The following is a 17,799-nucleotide window of genomic DNA, read 5'->3' on the forward strand; positions in this document are numbered from 1 at the left end:
ATGAGGAAAGAGGATTACTATAAAAAAAATATTTAAAATAAATCTATTTAGACACCTCCTGTAACTTCTAATTAAGTAAGTTGACTTTCTACATTTTGTTTAAATGGTTGTTGCATATTCTTACCTAATATATCATATTTTGTTGCATTTGTATTTGTTCGAGGAATATAATGTTTGGATAGATTGTATGATTTTGTCGATAAAAAATGTTAATATAACAATGCGATCATGCAAATCTATTGTTACATAGAATGAGTCTTTTCATTGTCATTTAAAAATGAATTTATACAATACGATACGATAAAACTTAAATAACAATCAAAACAAAGTATTTAAACTAACAATACAAATTACAATAGAACGGGTAATAGTCGAGCTAACCAGAACAAGGAAAGGTAGACACTGAATTTTAACACTGCTAAGTTGGCCAAGTAAATCAATCATCTTTAGGAGACAGTAATTAAGCCAATAACTAGTCAAATTTAAATAGAAATATTTTTGTCAATTTGATCTTCTTTATATATATACTATTATGTAACAGTAATATTGCAATTAGTGCTATGAATTACTTGACTACTGGGTGTAACTAGTAAAGCAATTCTTTATTGCCTCACCTTTTCTGAAGAACTAAAAGAATACCATATGTATCCATTTTACTGTAGAGTTGTACCTTTTGTTGAATAAATTAAAAGCTTGAGATGTACTATGGAACATAAAATCTAATATCTTAAAAACATGCGATTGTAATAAAAAGAGATAAGAATTTGATCGATGAGACCTTCATTACAGCTTCAAGACACTAATTAGTTTTCAAATCTTTTCTAGACATTGAAATCCCACACTACTGACTGTGAAAAGAAAGATGCATGGAATTCTCTCTTTCAACCAAATGCCACAAACTACTGAAATCCCCTTTATATGCCTTAAAGGAGGCGTTTCCATAATTGTTAAATTCAGTTGTAAGATTAAACAAGGGATTCAATACATAAATATCTCAAATGCTAGTCATTTGATCGACTCAGCAAACTCTTAGCTTGGTCTTAGATCCTCCACTAACATGGCTTGAACATCAGTGACATCGCCTATGTGAAAACACTAAGAACAAGTAAGCAGGTGAGACTTGAACTTGTCCAGTTCATCCAGAACCTCATCTTCTGGTCTGTAAATGAGATCAATCATTCGCCATATCTGCAAAAGATTGGACAATGAGATTTAAGAAATGTCAATTGAAGATGCTAATGCACTGTCACATATTATGAGACAATCAACAATAGGGTAAGGTGAAGGTCTTTTGCTAACTATGGTGAACTCATGAAGGGTATTTAGACGAAAAGAAGATCAAAAATCATAACAATTTTTCACAGAGAAGCAGATGTCATTCAACTTATCAGGCTTAAGCCAAAGCCTCGTTGAATTTATCGTGCGCCAATCATCATTTACAATTTAATAAATGCCATATGGAATTCAAATGTTAGTTCTAATCAGATACCGAGAATTATAAAATGTTATCTGTAAGTTGACCTAGAGTGATGGATAAAAGAAACTAACCAGCATAACAAGAAGTTTGGATGTTACCTGTAATGTACCACCTCCACCAGTACTTTCTCCGTCATCTGACACACTAACAATCGTCCATGGATCTGCTACATTCCAGTGGAAGTCGACCACCTTATCCCTATTTTCATCCACAAAGATAGTACTTCATATATGGAGTACATATGAATATAGATGCTCTCTGCTTAACTTCAAAAGCATAAATATACATGGTTTTCTTTTAAATAAGGAGCACAAATATAAGTGATCACCCTCTTAACACTCTGCACTACACTGTGCCAATGACTTAAGCATCTACATGGCCTAGAGAATATGCTCTAGAATGCAATTGATACCAATGGCTACAGAGGATGTACATGTAGGGAAGCCTGATCGAAGATGCTTTATGCAGCACCGCATCTATACTACATATACAACCATAAAATTTGACACCATCTTGGTGCAAGGTCAATAAAATGTTATCACTACCGTGGAATTCGCTCTTTTCTTTATATTGGACTTGCCACCCAACCCCCACTACCCCATCATTTTCTCTCTTTTTTTCTTTTCTTTTGGGGGCACGGGATAGGGGCTTCGATAAAAGTCAATCAGAAGCATCTCCAAACACATCAAAGATATAGAAGCAAAAGAGAACTGGAACCATGCATACAAAATTGTGTAAAATAATTGAACAGAAAATGCATACCTATGTCCAGCATGACGAAAGAATAAGCCTGGAGGAGATGTTGGATCTTCGCTACTAGCACCGTCCTCCCAATTACCAATCTGGGAGAAAATAATTTTCATTGAAACTACTAACAGTGAAGTATAATTTCTTTTGACTGTTAGATAGGGACAAAGTCCTTAAATCAAAAAAATGTCACCACTTGAATGAACCAAATGATAAACTATAACCTTAACACCTTAACAATGTCAGTCAATAGCTACCATGGAGTCTAACAAATAATGATGCCTTACTAGGGGGAAAATAGCAGTAATTTAGAGCCTCTCTGGTTTTGTGCATAAAAAGAATATTTTTCTAAATCATTGGATGTTTTTCTAAATCATTATATAATATAAATACATTATTTTACGCAAGTCATGAAATGATTTTTTAAAGAGCCAACAACTTGATTTTCAACGTTAACTAGAAGAACTTCATCAGCATATGGAACATAAGGAAAAGGAAGAAATAAGAAGATAACGATCTCTAACCCTTTCATGATCCCAGATGTTCAGGATACCATCTTCCGCCGAACTTCCGAAGACTGATGATTTATCTGGGGACCACTGGAACAGAATTTTTATCAAACACCAGTGCAGGTCTCATGCAAATAGGTAACCCTTACCAACGTAAAGAAGGGTGGACAGCAACAGAAAGGACATATGTCAGTAGCTCTCAAACCTGTACACAAAGCACAGCAGCAGTATGGCCCTCAAAGATATGTACAGGCGATCCCACTCCCCCAGAAGTTAGGTTTCGTCGATCAAACATGCGGACGGTGTTGTCTGCCGACCTAGAGGAGGCATAGCTACAATTTAAGGCTTTCACAAAAATTGAAAAGCATCCGTGGAATCATGGAAACACACATTCGCATAAAGGTGGGAAAAAAAGGATACACATCGCATAAAAATTACAAAAAGCTTAATGCACTGTCCAAGGATCAACCTACTTAAACATCTTTATTGAGTTCAATAGGACAAACAGTTACAATCATTACCCGGTCAAAATATAATTTACATCGTGAGGATTCCAATCAACACAATGAAGATCAGCATTATGAGCCTTTTCTACCTGCAGAAAAAATGATCAGATTGCAGTCCAACTAGAGACATGATTATGACCAAAAGACACAGCAAATGATTTAGTAGCAACCGTAGAAATGAAAATGATAAGAAAGGAGACATTTCAAGGAATGCAAAACAAATAGATGCATAATTAAATGGAAAGACATCACAAGTGGAAGAGTCAAGAACTGCATGGATTACATCTACTTTGGGGGGCTTTAATGGAAAGTCTTTGCAATACAACGTTTTCTCTAACCTATTATCTGAAAAGACTTAACACTAATGTATCAGTGTTTTGGACGGCAAGTTGAATTGAGGCGCCAATTAATACAAAAAATGTAAAATATTTAATTACATATATAAATATCCAAAATCTCAAAAACAATACAACGTCCCTCTTTCTGTTAGCATCTGACGCCATTGAATTCACACAAATAAATACTATATTAATTAGTACAAGTCTAAATTACATAGGAAAGAAATAATTATAGAAGGATTAAATTTTAAAAAAAAAATATAGGCAGATTCCAGCCTAGTGAGCAAAGCACTACAGTCTACCACAGAAGTACAGAACCGAGCATAGTCTCAAACTCTGAATACTGAAAAACAAAGTAGTTCCACCCAAAAATAAAATAGGGTAGTTCCACCAAAAAAAAAAAAGAGTAGAGACTAGAGAAGAAGAAGAGAAGAAGAAGAGAATAAGTAGAAGAGAAGAAGATAAGAACTAGAAAAGAAGAAGAGAAGAACTAGTGATAAGATTTCGTACCTGAGGAGGAGCAGCAGTCGCGATTGCAATTCGCGAAGAAGAAGTCTCCATGAAGGAGCAGCAATCGCAAAATAGGAGGAGAAAAGGAAGAGTGTCTTGTGAAGGTCAAGTGTGCAAAAATATCCAAAAAAAGCCCTAATTTTGGCTTTTATTTATTAAGTCAGACCTTAAAAAAAAAAAGGCAACGCCTATTGCATCGCCACACCGCGTCATCTTACACCTTTCCGTCACCATGGCACGCCTTTTTGAAGTCGCCTCGCCGGAAAAAGGCGAGTGCCTTTCATAACACTGAACTCCTACTTTTCGTGTCTTCTTATGAAAGCGCTATACACAAAAAGTAAATCTAAGAATTATCACCACCCCTCATAATTAACAATCATCCATCACCATTTTTCCTAAATCCTGCTGCTATTAACTGCCATAAATCGCCAAGATTTACTACACTCCAGCTTAAATTAACTCAGGAAGATGGTTCAGAGAACAGGGTTTTCTCATATAATGTGCTACAACATATATCAAAGGAAACATGACCAGAAGCAACCAAAAAATAACTGCAAGGAAATTACAAAGCATTAGAGATGACAAGAAGGGATAGAGGACCTGGAAAGCTACTTGGAAAAGCATGGCACCTACTAAGATGAAATGCTTCTCCAGGATGGTAGTAGAGAAGGCATGTCTCACCCATGAGGCATTACAGAAAAGGAAATTTTACTTAGCTTGCATATGCCCTCTTTGTATGGAAGCCAATGACACAAACAGTCACCTCTTCCTCCACTGCAAGGTAACTTCCTAATCAGGTCCCTCCTATTCATTACCTTGGCCGGGGAAAGCTGGACAATGCCAGAGCTCACTGTCGATCTATTGAGCTGCTGGACCAGAAGGGGAATGAGCAAAAGCCAGAAAAGATGGTGGAACTGTCCCGGCTTGCATATGGTGGACCATATGGAAGGAGAGGAATGAGAGAATTTCAAAGTCATCTCAAACTCACCATTCAAAAGATCAAAGGGAAACGCATTTCTACTTTGTGTTTTTTATGTAAAGAGTAATGTATAGTAGATAAAATACAGAGAGTGGATTTCCTAGGCTTTTTGTAATTAGCTATCTATCGTAACCACACTTTTGAAGGTGGCCAGCATATCCAACGCTGAAGAATACATGCTACCGGCTTTGAATACTTATTAATTTATTAAATGCTGTAAATTAATGGTTAAGGTATGAAAACTGGGTTCGCCTGGTCGGTGGTGAGTGTTGGGTTGCCAATCACATCTAGGGGGAGATTTAGGGACACAGCACTTATCTATCTGATATCACGAACTATACTTATCTAGCTACAGTATAAGAACAGGCAATATGACAGAAATGCCTCCTGACCTCTACACCCACGCACACAGAAGCAATATATCTGTAGTAAGATTACACTAATAATCAGGGGAAGTCATTTTCACAAAAGCACAGATCAAGAGAAGCTCTCCACTTATCCACAGAAAAAGGGTAGAAAATTAGTCACTAAGTGCTTCAGTAAAACAAATGAATGTGACCTTGACAGCAGGAGAAGAACCAGCTCTTGCATCCCAGAGTATAAGGCAGGAATCGTCTCCGACACTGCAAAACTCCTGCGCACTATATCCAAAAAGAGAATCCAGTAAGGATGTGTTAATCCAGGATAAGCAATGAACAAATTGCTTTTCTTTCTGTTGACTTCTTAATTTTTCTCTCTTCTTTGACATGCGACACGACAACTCATATATGTGTTAGCTCAGCTTCAAACAAACTCACATTACACGAAGGTTTTGGCAGTGTTCACCCCAAACAACATCAAGTATCACAACTCCTAAACAAAAAAACTGAAGTGCTAAACTTATTCAATGTAGGAGATGCGATAGCTACCTGGAAGGGCAAAACTGAACATCTTCTACAGTATCATCGTGTCCTTGGAAAATACCTCGAGCTTGAACAGTAGGGCCTTCTGCGGAAGGTTTCGAGTTACCTGCTCCAGATCCAGGAGACTTTGTTTCTCCCTGGTCTGCTGCTGCCAAAGTAGACACATGATCATGTATGCTCCACAGAACAACCGATTTGTCCTTCCCTGCAACAATTAAATCCATGAGTGCATTAGCTTTATTTAGCACCAAGCTTGGAAAAGTAAAACATATCTGAGGTAAGAACTAAAGGAAGCAATAATAATTGACAGCAGGCATTAACGATAGTAAGAGGCTGGTCTCTCATGTGTTCCAAAAGTTCCCCTAGGTTAACAAAAGATACCCATTTATTTGTTGTGGCATATATTGTTACTTTCTAAAACGATTATGGGGTTGAAAGTATTCATTATACTGGTCTCATTTTCCTAGACAGAAGCAATACCAACACTAAATCCACTCAGGATTCAAGAAGGAATTGTTTTGAAACAATATATGGGTTTACCTCGGTAGCTAAAAATTGTTATCCACGGAATAAGCTGCAAAACCATACCCCACCACTCCCACCAATGATCAGAACATGTCACTAAGGGGAAAAGCTAAAAAGAAATACTCCCACCCTTCCAATTCTTTTGCCTAGTTTTACTTTGTATGGAATTAAAGAAAATAAAGAAGTCCTTTAAATCTTATCGTCTTAAACTAAAGATATGTACTGAAGTGTTCTTTATTCTTGTAATCTTAAATCCGTCATGTAGAAAGTTAGAATTAAATAGTTGCCAAAAACAGGAAGAGGCATTCTTTTTGAAGCAGAATATACAAAGGAAAGAAGGACAAACAAATCGAAACAAGGGAAATAGAAATCTTTTAAGACTGGTCGGTCAACCTCCAGAGAGCACAAAAGGCTCAGAAGGGCACATTGCGAGCGCAAATTCAGCATTGTCTTGATGTCCAGTCAAGATCTGCAAGCAAATATTGACTCTAAGTCACTACTTAAAAGAATACAAAGTTGGCAAACTGAACATGTTGTTTAGAAAACTCACCAAGTCTGGTCGAGAATTATTTACTCCCAAGGTAGCATGGCGATTAGGCTGAGACTCAACATCCCAAATAAGAACCTGATTCCAAAATTTTCCAAGGTCACCTTTTTCAGTGGAAACTAAATATTGATAAGAGCGCCAAAGAAACAGCAGCCACTAGGGAGGAGACAATTGTGTATGAAGCAGATGCTTACATCAGGACTGTCAGTATGTGTGGCCACTATTTTGCTATCCTGAGGCAGTTCCCTAATTCGATTCACCTGAAATCATATTATAGAATGCCAATGGATCTATTAAAGCAGATTATTGTCTTTCAAGTACACGTTACATGTTATGAGGGCTTCTGAGACTGATTTTTTAAAGCAACACAGGTCGGTCCAGCAATTTCCATTCTTATAGTGAAAATAAGGAAGGAAAACAGTAAGTATAATTGAAAGGATTCAGCATAATTCGATGAATAAATTCATCTCCACGAGAGGAAGTACAACTGACATCCAAAGAATCATGACAAGAAAAGAACAGCTGTAAAATTATGTTGAAAACCGTCTGTGTAAAATTACTTTCCCACTAAATGAGGGATAAAAGGGACTGGCAGAAGTTCAATTATCTAACCAGAACTTGGGGCCTATAAGCACTAATACTCCCTATGAAACTCTTCCAAGTCTAAATCCCAATTTATGACCCCAAATTATCTCAATGTTGGGAAATTACACCAGGTTTGGCTTTATAATATATATATCCCTATTTCATTTGGCTTTATGCAATAAGTTTCTCAATTTTTGCTCCAAAGATGATAATGCAAGTGTGAGTGATTCACAGTTCGACAACATTCAACAAATAAAGCCATTATGTAGTTTAAAACGGGAATTTAACTATGAAACCCAGTGTTGTTAAAAGCGCAGAAAAGCGCGCTTCAAAGCGAGGCGACCCTTGTGCGCTTTTTTAACTTGAGGCGAGGCGATTTGAAAAAAGCACTCGCTTCAGAGGAAGAAGCGAGAAGCGATGCTGAGGAAAAAGCGCAAAAAAGCGCGCTTTTTATAAAAAAAGCGACAATTAGGGTTTTTTTTTAAAAAATTAGTTTTTTTAAAAAAAATCTGAAATATAACTTCTCTCTCCTCACAACTCTTCTTTCCCTTCTCTCCTCGCGACTCTTTTTCCCTTCTCTCCTCGCGACTTTCTTTCCCTTCTCTCTCCTGAAGCTCTCGACTGAGGCTGCTGGCTGCCTCCCTTCTTTCTCTCCTCAAGATCTCGACTGAGGCCTGCAGGTAATTTGTTCATCTCTTTTTTCTTCTTCTTCTCTTCTTTTCTTCATCTCTATTCTCTGCTGCCTGCTCTTTTCTTCTTAGTTCTTATTGACTGCTGCCTCTGGGTTTTTTTTTCAATTCTTTTGTTTTTTTATTTTATTTTGTGATCAGTGTTGTATGCTAGCAGCCTTTTTTTATTATTTTCTGAAACTCCCTTTTGTTTGTAGTATTTTGTGATTTAATTATGTTTTTGATTTTTTGCTTTTTTATGTTATGACTTGTGAGTATTTTAGCCCAAGTAATTTCTTTCAATCTAAGACTATATAATCTCTTTTTAGTTATTTAATATTATTTTTTTTATACTAAATGTCGCTTTTTTAAAAAAAAGTGCGCGCTTCGCTTCACGCTTCTCGCTTCTGTGAAGCAAGCCCTCGTCGCTTTTTTCCGCTTCTCGCTTTCCAAAACACTGATGAAACCATGTGACGATGCCAATATAAGCACCTAATGACAACCACCCTCTATTACAAAACTACACTATTGCAGACAAGTTCTCTTTGAATCTGAATTTTATGTTATATTTTACCTCTATAACAGCATGTATCATAATAATGGTACACCCTTTGAAAAATTACTTATATAACATCCTTACTCCCGTATCCATATATATATTTTACTATTTTATAATAACAAAAAATATCTATTAATGACATCTTATTTTATTGGAGACGTAACTTTAATTAATTCTGTATGTAACAACAAGAAATCTGGAATGTCAAAAGCTCTTGTGAACTTGAATATCTTCTGAGAATTCAAATTTAAATTATTTTTCTTATGTTTTATAGCAGACAAATTTTAAGAAGAATGAGTTCTGAGAATTTTTTGTCTATACTAGCCAAATAAGATGTAAATGTAATGACACTTTAAGTGTATAAACAGTCGAGCACTATAATAGGCAAAATAGTCCGAACTAATGAGGCTGCTACAAGAGGGTTTGACTCTTAGTTTAATTGAAAAAACAAAATGCATTAAACGCTCCACTGCATTAGTGATGAAACAGCTTCCAATAGAAAATAACCATTCAGGAAATTCTACAAACAGAGCACTAATCGCCCCTATTCTGAAGTAACACAAAATCTTAACCATATGATCAACTTTTTTTTTTTGAGAAAGTAACAATATGATCAAATTATTAAATAAACCAAAAAGAGAAGAATTCATGTTTGGATCCTATAGTAAGATGGGGCAAAGAAAGATGTACCTCACCAGGATGAATAATAGTTTTAAACTTCTTTACAAAAGGTGAACGTGCTTCTTCATTGAACTGAAATATATGCAATCAATATCATAAAAAGTGAATAAATAGAAAGAACAACAGGAAGAAATATGAAAAAGCTTGCATCTATGCACAGGAGAACACCTGAGATATGTGTTGTGCTGCTGCAACCCTAGGCTTTACAACCTCACAATTAGCTATGACAAGGGTATTCGGAACGCTACCATCAGTCTGCAGGGAGGAGAAAAAAGGGATTATGATGAAAGTTGAGATCGCCTTTGCAGTGATGTAAGAGAAAAATGAGATGACGAAGGATGTGATGATAATAACTATAACACAGACTATGGAATTTAAAGCAAAAACTGAAGAAAGAAATACTCTTGGTACTTCCAAGCTCTTTACTAGCAACCTTATAAAAATATTATCAAGGTCAATCTAACATGTTTATTATCATGAAAACATAACATATAAATGTCAAATAGAAACTTCCCTGTTTGGATTACATTCAGGCATTCACTACGTCTTGTTCCTGTTCATATTTAGGCTGAGTTTTTGTCAAATCTTTTGGCATGAAGAAGAATAATCCATCCTTCTTTCCAATGTTCCATGAACCACCATCAACATGGGAAAATTCATGGTAAAGCAACATATATTGACAAGATACCAATTTTTTGCTACAGAAAGATCATTATGCACTTCAAGTCCATACCCGAAGAAAGAAGTCTATCTGTAACACCTCCAAAATCAAACTTAGAACTTTCAGCAGAAAAAGGTGAACCACGGAGGGGTTCACGGCCCGTGAAAGGGACCACGGTCCATCACCCTCATCGTGCTTCACACCCAGCCTCAGGTGGTGGACCACAGAGCCCTTTACAAGTTGTGGGACCGCTCATTGAAACGAGGCAGAAGCTCACCAGGCCCAGGTGTCTGACCACAGAGCCTCCCACGGGCCATGGTCTTGACGACGGGCCGTGGTGGCACCCGTGATTGACCCCCTCCCTTAACAAGTAAATTGGCCAGCAGTCCACGACCCACTTGACGGGCCGTGGTCCTTGTGATGGTCCGTCATAGGGTCTGTGGTAGGCCTCATCAAATTTTAAGTCAGAGATCCTTTGGTCTTTTCCCCCATGAATTGGGCACCTTAACTATGTCGTTTAACCCCTAAACTACGTCGCTTTGGTCAGTTTGAGTCTAGTAGCTTAGTCAGAACTTAACCTAAGCATTCAGATCATGCATCGATCGATTCCCGATCTACACTCAACAGCATCAGTGGTGAGTCCTCATACTTCGAGGACAACAAACATGTTTTTCATTTTAATCATTTATTTCAGTTTTAATTTTGCTAGAGTTAGATTGGACATGTCCCCGCAACTCCAGTCAGTAGAGGTTTTTTCAAACATAGTATTAGATTCAACATTAGTTTCTGAGTGATTGTTCAGTATTACTAAACTCTTAGAATTCTATATATACATTTAGACCAGTATAGGGAATATACTCATTCAGTTATCTCATGATTTAGCTTCCGCATTAGTTCATCTTTTCATAGATATGTCCAGTTTGCTTATGACATGTCAGCTCAGGATTAGCTTGGGGTCACTCTTGATCCTAGGTCCCATGTTTGCATCTAATGGGTAGCCTCGGGGCGTGACAATATGTGCATAGTGCATACAAATTAAAAGTTATCCTAGATTAAAGGACATGAAATGATCATCTTGCCTGCTCGGAAAGGTAGAGGCGCTGGCGGTTTTTGTAAGTTGCTTGCTCAAACTGGGGGCCCCATCTGAAAAAGAAAAATCAGTAGTTCCATTTATTAGTATCCATAGATAAACAAGCAAAGAAGCAATACCATTACATGAAGAGGCTGAAGCATCAGTAAAACAATTAAATCTCTAAATAGACCAAAACAGAGACATAAATAAAGAGAGAAATATAAAAGTATAAACCAATTGCCAAAGAATCTGCAGTCAAATGTGGCAGACAACCTACATCCCAACAATAGATGAACCAATATTCTGCCAGTACACTTCACCTTCAAACATATGACATGATTGTAGACTGAATTTTATTAAATTTGATGTCACATAACAAACGGTGTGAAAATACTAGAACCTTCACGGGCATCTACCCAAATCCTCTCATGTCCTCGCACAAAACTTATGTAGAGAAGACGACTTAAAAAGTAAGTAAAATCCGAGGGTATCATTTCTAGACCCTTAATTATGATTTTCACATGGATGTCCAGGTTTACAGGAAATCTATAAACACCAGTTTCTCAAGAAGTAGCTTCACGAAGCACTACAACCCCCCATGCACTCACTCACACACTGGTCAATATATCCCCCGTAGATTATCCTTAACTCTATTAGGTCCCTAATATTAAGATATCCCTTTGGAAAAAGAACAAACAGATATGTTACTTCTATATCAATTTGTTTGCTTACTTTACTTTCTAGTTTTCAAAAAAGAATGTCTATTTCTTTTCTTGACATATCTTTAGTTTTAATTTTACACATGTCATGTTTAAGACACAAGATAAGATATTTTCGTACATATATTTAGCTTAAGGACAACAATATTCTTTAATTCTTGAATTCATGTCAAGTCAAAACCAACAAACAGATTGAAACAAGATTTAACAATATTCTTTAACTTCTTGAACCTCGTGTCAAGTCAAAACCAACAAAAAAATTGAAACAAGATTCAAAAAGTACTTTTAATTTCTTGAACTCGTGTCAAGGCAAAACAAGACAAACAAACCGAAACAAGATTCACCAGTATTCTTTAATTTCTTGAACTCCGTATCAAATTAAAATTAAAACAGAGGTTTGAACAAATGCTCCAGACTAACATTGAGTAGTTCAACACTCTACAATAGGAAGTGCTGGTTAACAAAACCCTAGATATATAAAGTAACGGGGATGTGAGTGTTTTCACCAACAAGATTCCACAGTATTCATTAATTTCTTGAACTCATGTATGTCAAAACAAACAAACAAACAAAATTCAAAAGTAATTCTTTAATTTCTTGAACTCCGTGTAAAATCAAAATTAAAACAGCAGAGGTATGAAAAATTATACAAAACTAACAATGAGCAGTTAAAAACCCTAGAGAGATAAAAGAGTGTGTATATATAGATATATATATATATATATACTAACCGACAAGAGAGTGAAGGCCAAAGAAGATTGTGGTTTGCAAGCCAATCGTAGAGAACAGGAACCAGAGACTTCCATTGTGTGTACCGTTCGTCTACCGTCGGCGGCTGTTCTCCGGCTTTCTCCGTTTTGTCCTTCATTCTCTCACGTTTTCCCGCCTTTTTGCTCTGCTCTTAATTTAGTACAACCAACAGTTTAGTATACGGTACTTCTCTTATTTATAGCCAAAAATATTATATATATTGTACTTTAGGTTTCACATTTGGGTTTTCTTCATGCCACATTTTAGGGCCGTTTGGCCATAAATTTTTCAACTAAAACTTGAGAAAAAACTTGGTAAATTTTGTTTGTCCATACACTTTTTATTATTTGACAAAATTTTTTGGCAAATTTTTCAAATTCCCAAATACTAGAAAAAACTAGTATTTGGGTCAAATTTCATTATTTGGAAAGTTTTAGAAATTCAATTTTTACCCTTAACTTTTTATTTTACAAAAATAATATATTTATTGATACCAACCAATTCAATTAGCTCCCTTCTACATGCATTCTTTTGATTTCATACATTCTTTTATTACAGTTAGTCTTAATGAACTAGCTACTAAATAAAACATGAATTGCATTTATTTTATTTTGGTAGATAAATATTACGTTGTTGATGCTGGTCTACGAAACACAAGAGGATTTTTAGCTCCATTCATTGGAATGCGCTATCATTTGCAGGACTACCGAGGAAGTGAAAGAGAGCCTAAGAATGGAAAAGAGCTATTTAACTATAAACATACTTCTCTGCGCAATGTAATTGAAAGAACTTTTGGTGCATGGAAAAGTAGATTAAGAATACTAAGATAAGGCATGAACAACTATGAATGTGACATGCAAGTGAAAATAGTAATTGCTTGCGCTGTATTGCATAATTTTTTACGTGAACATCAAAGTAGTAATGGAATATTCAATGAAAATGAAAATGATGATATGGTTGTTGATGAAAGTGACGAACTACTGGCTCAGGGTAACAACATCGCTTCATCTTCTCGATCGTCTGATTCGAAAATGTAAGTTCATCGAGAAGAGATTGTTCATAGAATGTGGGAAGATTATATTAAAGAATAGGTTGAACTCTTTCAGATGAGAAAACATATGTTCTTCAGTGATTGCAATATTTATTTCCTTTTGTTTTTTTCTCTTTTTTCCCCGAATTTATATTAGTTGTATTTTCATTATCATGATTTGTACCAATACCTTTTCACTATACGAATATTTACTGTAATGATTCTTGTTGATTTGTTGCGGAAGTCATAAATCTTGTTACATGAGATTTCTATTGTGCTATGTAATACAAATTTATGGTTAGTTTGATAGTTTTAAAAACTTATGGGTATAAATCATATTTCTTAAAAAAATGAAATATGTTTCTCAAATTCTATGGCCAAACACATGGTAAAATTTCACTCAAATTTTCATCTAAATAATATTTGCCAAAAATATTTGAATATCTATGGCCAAACGCTAGCTTAGATAGGTCTTAACCAAATATTTTTGGGGAAAAAATGGATTAATAAGATTGGTTTACCCCAAAAAGTTTTTTGAAGATAAGAAATGGATTGAAGTTGAAGTTTTACTTTTCCAAAAAAATTTAACGTGTTTATTTTTTTAAAACATTTTAAACTTTCTTTCATTTAAAAAAAAAAAAAAACAAACTATAACTTCAAACTTCAACCCATTATTTATCTTCAAAAATATTTGAAAATATTTGGTATATATATCTTGAAAGTTTTACAGAAACTAAATATAATAACATGCAATAATAATATAAGAATGAAAAGGGTATGATTAAGAGGATTGTTATCAATTATGGTTATGTTATTTAGAAATATAGAATAAAAAATATAATTTTATATTAAATAAAAAATTTGAAAAAAAAGTCATATATTGAGTAATTAGTTGAGAGAAATAAGAAAATAAGAATAAAACAAAATAATAATATGATATTAAAAAGAGAAAAAAATTCATTTTAAAAAAAGTAAAATAGAGACTTGAGTTATAAATGTTTGGTTGAAAAAACAGAGAAATATATAATTGGAAGTAAAATAGAGTTTAAGATTAGAGATGTTTTTTAACTTAAAATTAAAACATTTTTACACTAACTACCTTTGCTTTTTCCTTTTTTTCCTTTCATATTTTAAATAAACATGAATTGTGCTTCGTATTTATAAAGTTGAGAAAATGTTATAAATAGTCTTTCAATTATATGAGTATGTCTAAAATAGTTCTTTGATTATATTTTTGATAGATTAAGTCCTTTACGTATTTAAAAAATTATCAAATTTGGTCCATTAGTTATACAGTTATACGTTTTAGTCCCTTAACTATATATTTATCGATTTTAATCTTTTAATTATTTAAGAATTTATTAGCTTTGGTCACTATCAATTTTATATAAATGACTTTGAACTTATATTACGAAATTCGTGTCTCGAAAAAATAAATTTTTTAGTCATTTTTTCAGTTGCTTCTCTCTCCCTGCTTCAAATTACCCTAATGCAAAAAACTTAACCTCAAAGATTCAAAATAAAGTTTACTAGGAAATAAAATATAAGTTATAATTTAGTCAACCGGTGATACAAATGAAGCATACTATTGCTAGTAGTGACTTGAATATGCTAAATTTCATCATAAAAAGAAAGAGATTATAAACCTTATCAAAAGAAATTTGTTTATTTTTCAGAAGTTGAAATTTATAGAAATGATAGATTTACAACTTGTTTTTTTTTTTTAAAAAAAGATTAGTTTTATTATTTTATTCATTTATTTTACGTTTAGAAAAATGAGCAATAAGATCAAATTAATTATTTGTCTTTTGTATGTAAAAAATTTTTTAAAATGCATTGGTCGTGAACTGTTAGCCACCGAAGAAAGGAAAACACTATATTCATGTCATTAGCAATGACTATATGCTTCATTTTATCATCCATTAAATAAAATAGGACTTGTATCTTCTTCCTCGTTAATTTTACTTTGAATCATTAAGCTTATTGTTCTTTTTATAAGAATAATTTAAAGAACGAGAATAGAAAAATAACTTAAAAATTGATTAGAGATTTTATTAATAATTTGAAGAACAAGAATAGAAAAATAACTTAAAAATTGATTAGAGATTTTGTTTCACAAAAAGTCTGTTAATATAAATTTAAGTTATTTGTGTTAAAAAAACAGACAAAGACTATACATTTTTAAATAGTTAAAGGAATAAAATTGATAAGTGTATAATCAAGAGATGAATAAATTTTAAATTTCTTAAAGGAATAAAACCACTAAATTTATAGCCTATGAACTAAAACTAATAAGTTTTTAAAGAAATTAAAGACCAAATCCAATAAAATTATAGTTAAGGGGTCATTTTAGACCTACTTGTTAAAAAGCTATAATTAGAGACGAAATTATGAATTCGAGGGTTCTCAAAAAATTGACAATGAAAACCCATAACTCTTGGGTGGAAAACATATTCAAAACCTCTTTTTTACCACTAAAGTGTCACTAAAGTAGGGCCCACAAATTAATATAAATTTGTATACTTATTTAAATTTTACTATAAATAAAAAATAACAAAAGTTAAATAAAATAATATATTCTTCAACGATATGAACATATTGATAAATTTTACTTTGTGAAAATTGTCATGCTTTGTAATTTTATTAGTCTCGATGAGACAATGAAAAACCATTCCATTAACAAGCAAGTAAAAAGTAAGAATTATAAATAATTAGAATTTTATAATCCACATTATTTATGATAATATCAAACGGACTAAGGAATCAATAGCATGCTATAATCATCAATTACAATTGAAAGTAATAATAAAAGGAGATGATCATATCTCGCTTTATTAATGCAGCTCGACTAATTGCTCTTAATAATTGAGTTTTTTAGTTAATAATATAAAGATTCATGTTTTATTAGAATAATAAGTTGCTAATTGATTTTCTCGAAGATTTGATTAAGATATCTTTTAATGTAATTAATTTGTTTTGATATAATTTAATGAAACAAAAAACGTCAAATTGTACAACTTCAATCCATATTATTTAATTGTTTAGGTCATCGACATAGATTACAGTGCACTGGTAGGAATATCTCACCCATAATTAAAGGTTTTGAATTCAAGTATTAGATATGAAAAAATCATTTTGAAAGCGTTATCTCCAAATGAATTCGATAAAACGCGATTTAAATTTAGTTAAAGCTCTAATATAAATTTCGAATATAAAATAAAAAATAATTATTTAAATCGCTTGAATCATTTGTTAATTTGAAGAATAACTAATTGAGTTAATATTTTTGGGACCATTTGAAGTACAGATTAACAAGTCATTTAGGAAATATAATTCTATTTTTATAACTTTACAAAGAAGAATTAAGGGAATTACGGGCCACACGCGCCGCTGGACGGTGTCTCACCTTTTTTTTTTAAATAAAAAACTTAAATGGACGGTTGGTGGACCGCATGTCGGTCATTTTATTAGACTTCGTCATGCTAATTTCCTTTATTCTTTTTATAATTATTATTATTGTATAACCAATTTATAAAAAATTGTGAATAATATTACATGAATTCAAATAAAAATGATGGCAAAATAAAATGAAATTAACATTACATACACTCACTCTGCCCAATTTTAGCAGTAAATTTCAATAATAGTAATTCATTATTGATGTGATTAACTTTTTAATAAATAAATATTATCATATTATTTTTTGATTTTATTAAGTTTAATATCTTAAAAATTTGTTAGATAATTACAAAAAAATTTAAATTTAAATAAATGTTATTAAATAATTATTTTTAATACGATGAATAACCGTAGAATTAGTTATTATTGTAATGGTTGGTGGGGTTGATGAAGCATGACACGGTAATTAGTAGGGGACAGTAAAAGTTTTTACCATTTCATAATTTCATTTCATTACCTTTTCAGCTTTCCCAATAAGTTAAATGATGAACAAATTCAAGCCTCATGATTGACATTAAAAAAAACCAAATTATTTTTCATAAGAAAAATAAAACAATGAACTTGTATGTGGCTAT

At 33.2% G+C, this 17,799-nt stretch overlaps 1 protein-coding gene across 1 annotated transcript; it reads right to left on the minus strand.

Moving 5' to 3' along the window:
* Positions 1 to 720: 720 nt before the first annotated feature.
* On the minus strand, positions 721 to 12,966 carry LOC101267299 (WD-40 repeat-containing protein MSI4). Its single transcript, XM_004235552.5, has 15 exons — positions 12,717 to 12,966; positions 11,274 to 11,337; positions 9,702 to 9,788; positions 9,543 to 9,605; positions 7,235 to 7,300; positions 7,044 to 7,118; positions 6,887 to 6,962; positions 5,975 to 6,173; positions 5,626 to 5,707; positions 3,255 to 3,328; positions 2,939 to 3,050; positions 2,749 to 2,823; positions 2,240 to 2,319; positions 1,576 to 1,675; positions 721 to 1,188 (listed from the first exon to the last, which is right to left on the minus strand). The coding sequence occupies exons 1-15, from the start codon at positions 12,851 to 12,853 to the stop codon at positions 1,096 to 1,098; spliced, it is 1,383 nt and encodes a 460-aa protein (XP_004235600.2). The 5' UTR covers positions 12,854 to 12,966; the 3' UTR covers positions 721 to 1,095.
* Between the last annotated feature and the right edge of the window lie 4,833 nt (positions 12,967 to 17,799).

Source organism: Solanum lycopersicum, chromosome 3 (assembly GCF_036512215.1).
Source record: "Solanum lycopersicum chromosome 3, SLM_r2.1".
Classification (NCBI taxonomy): Eukaryota; Viridiplantae; Streptophyta; class Magnoliopsida; order Solanales; family Solanaceae; genus Solanum; species Solanum lycopersicum.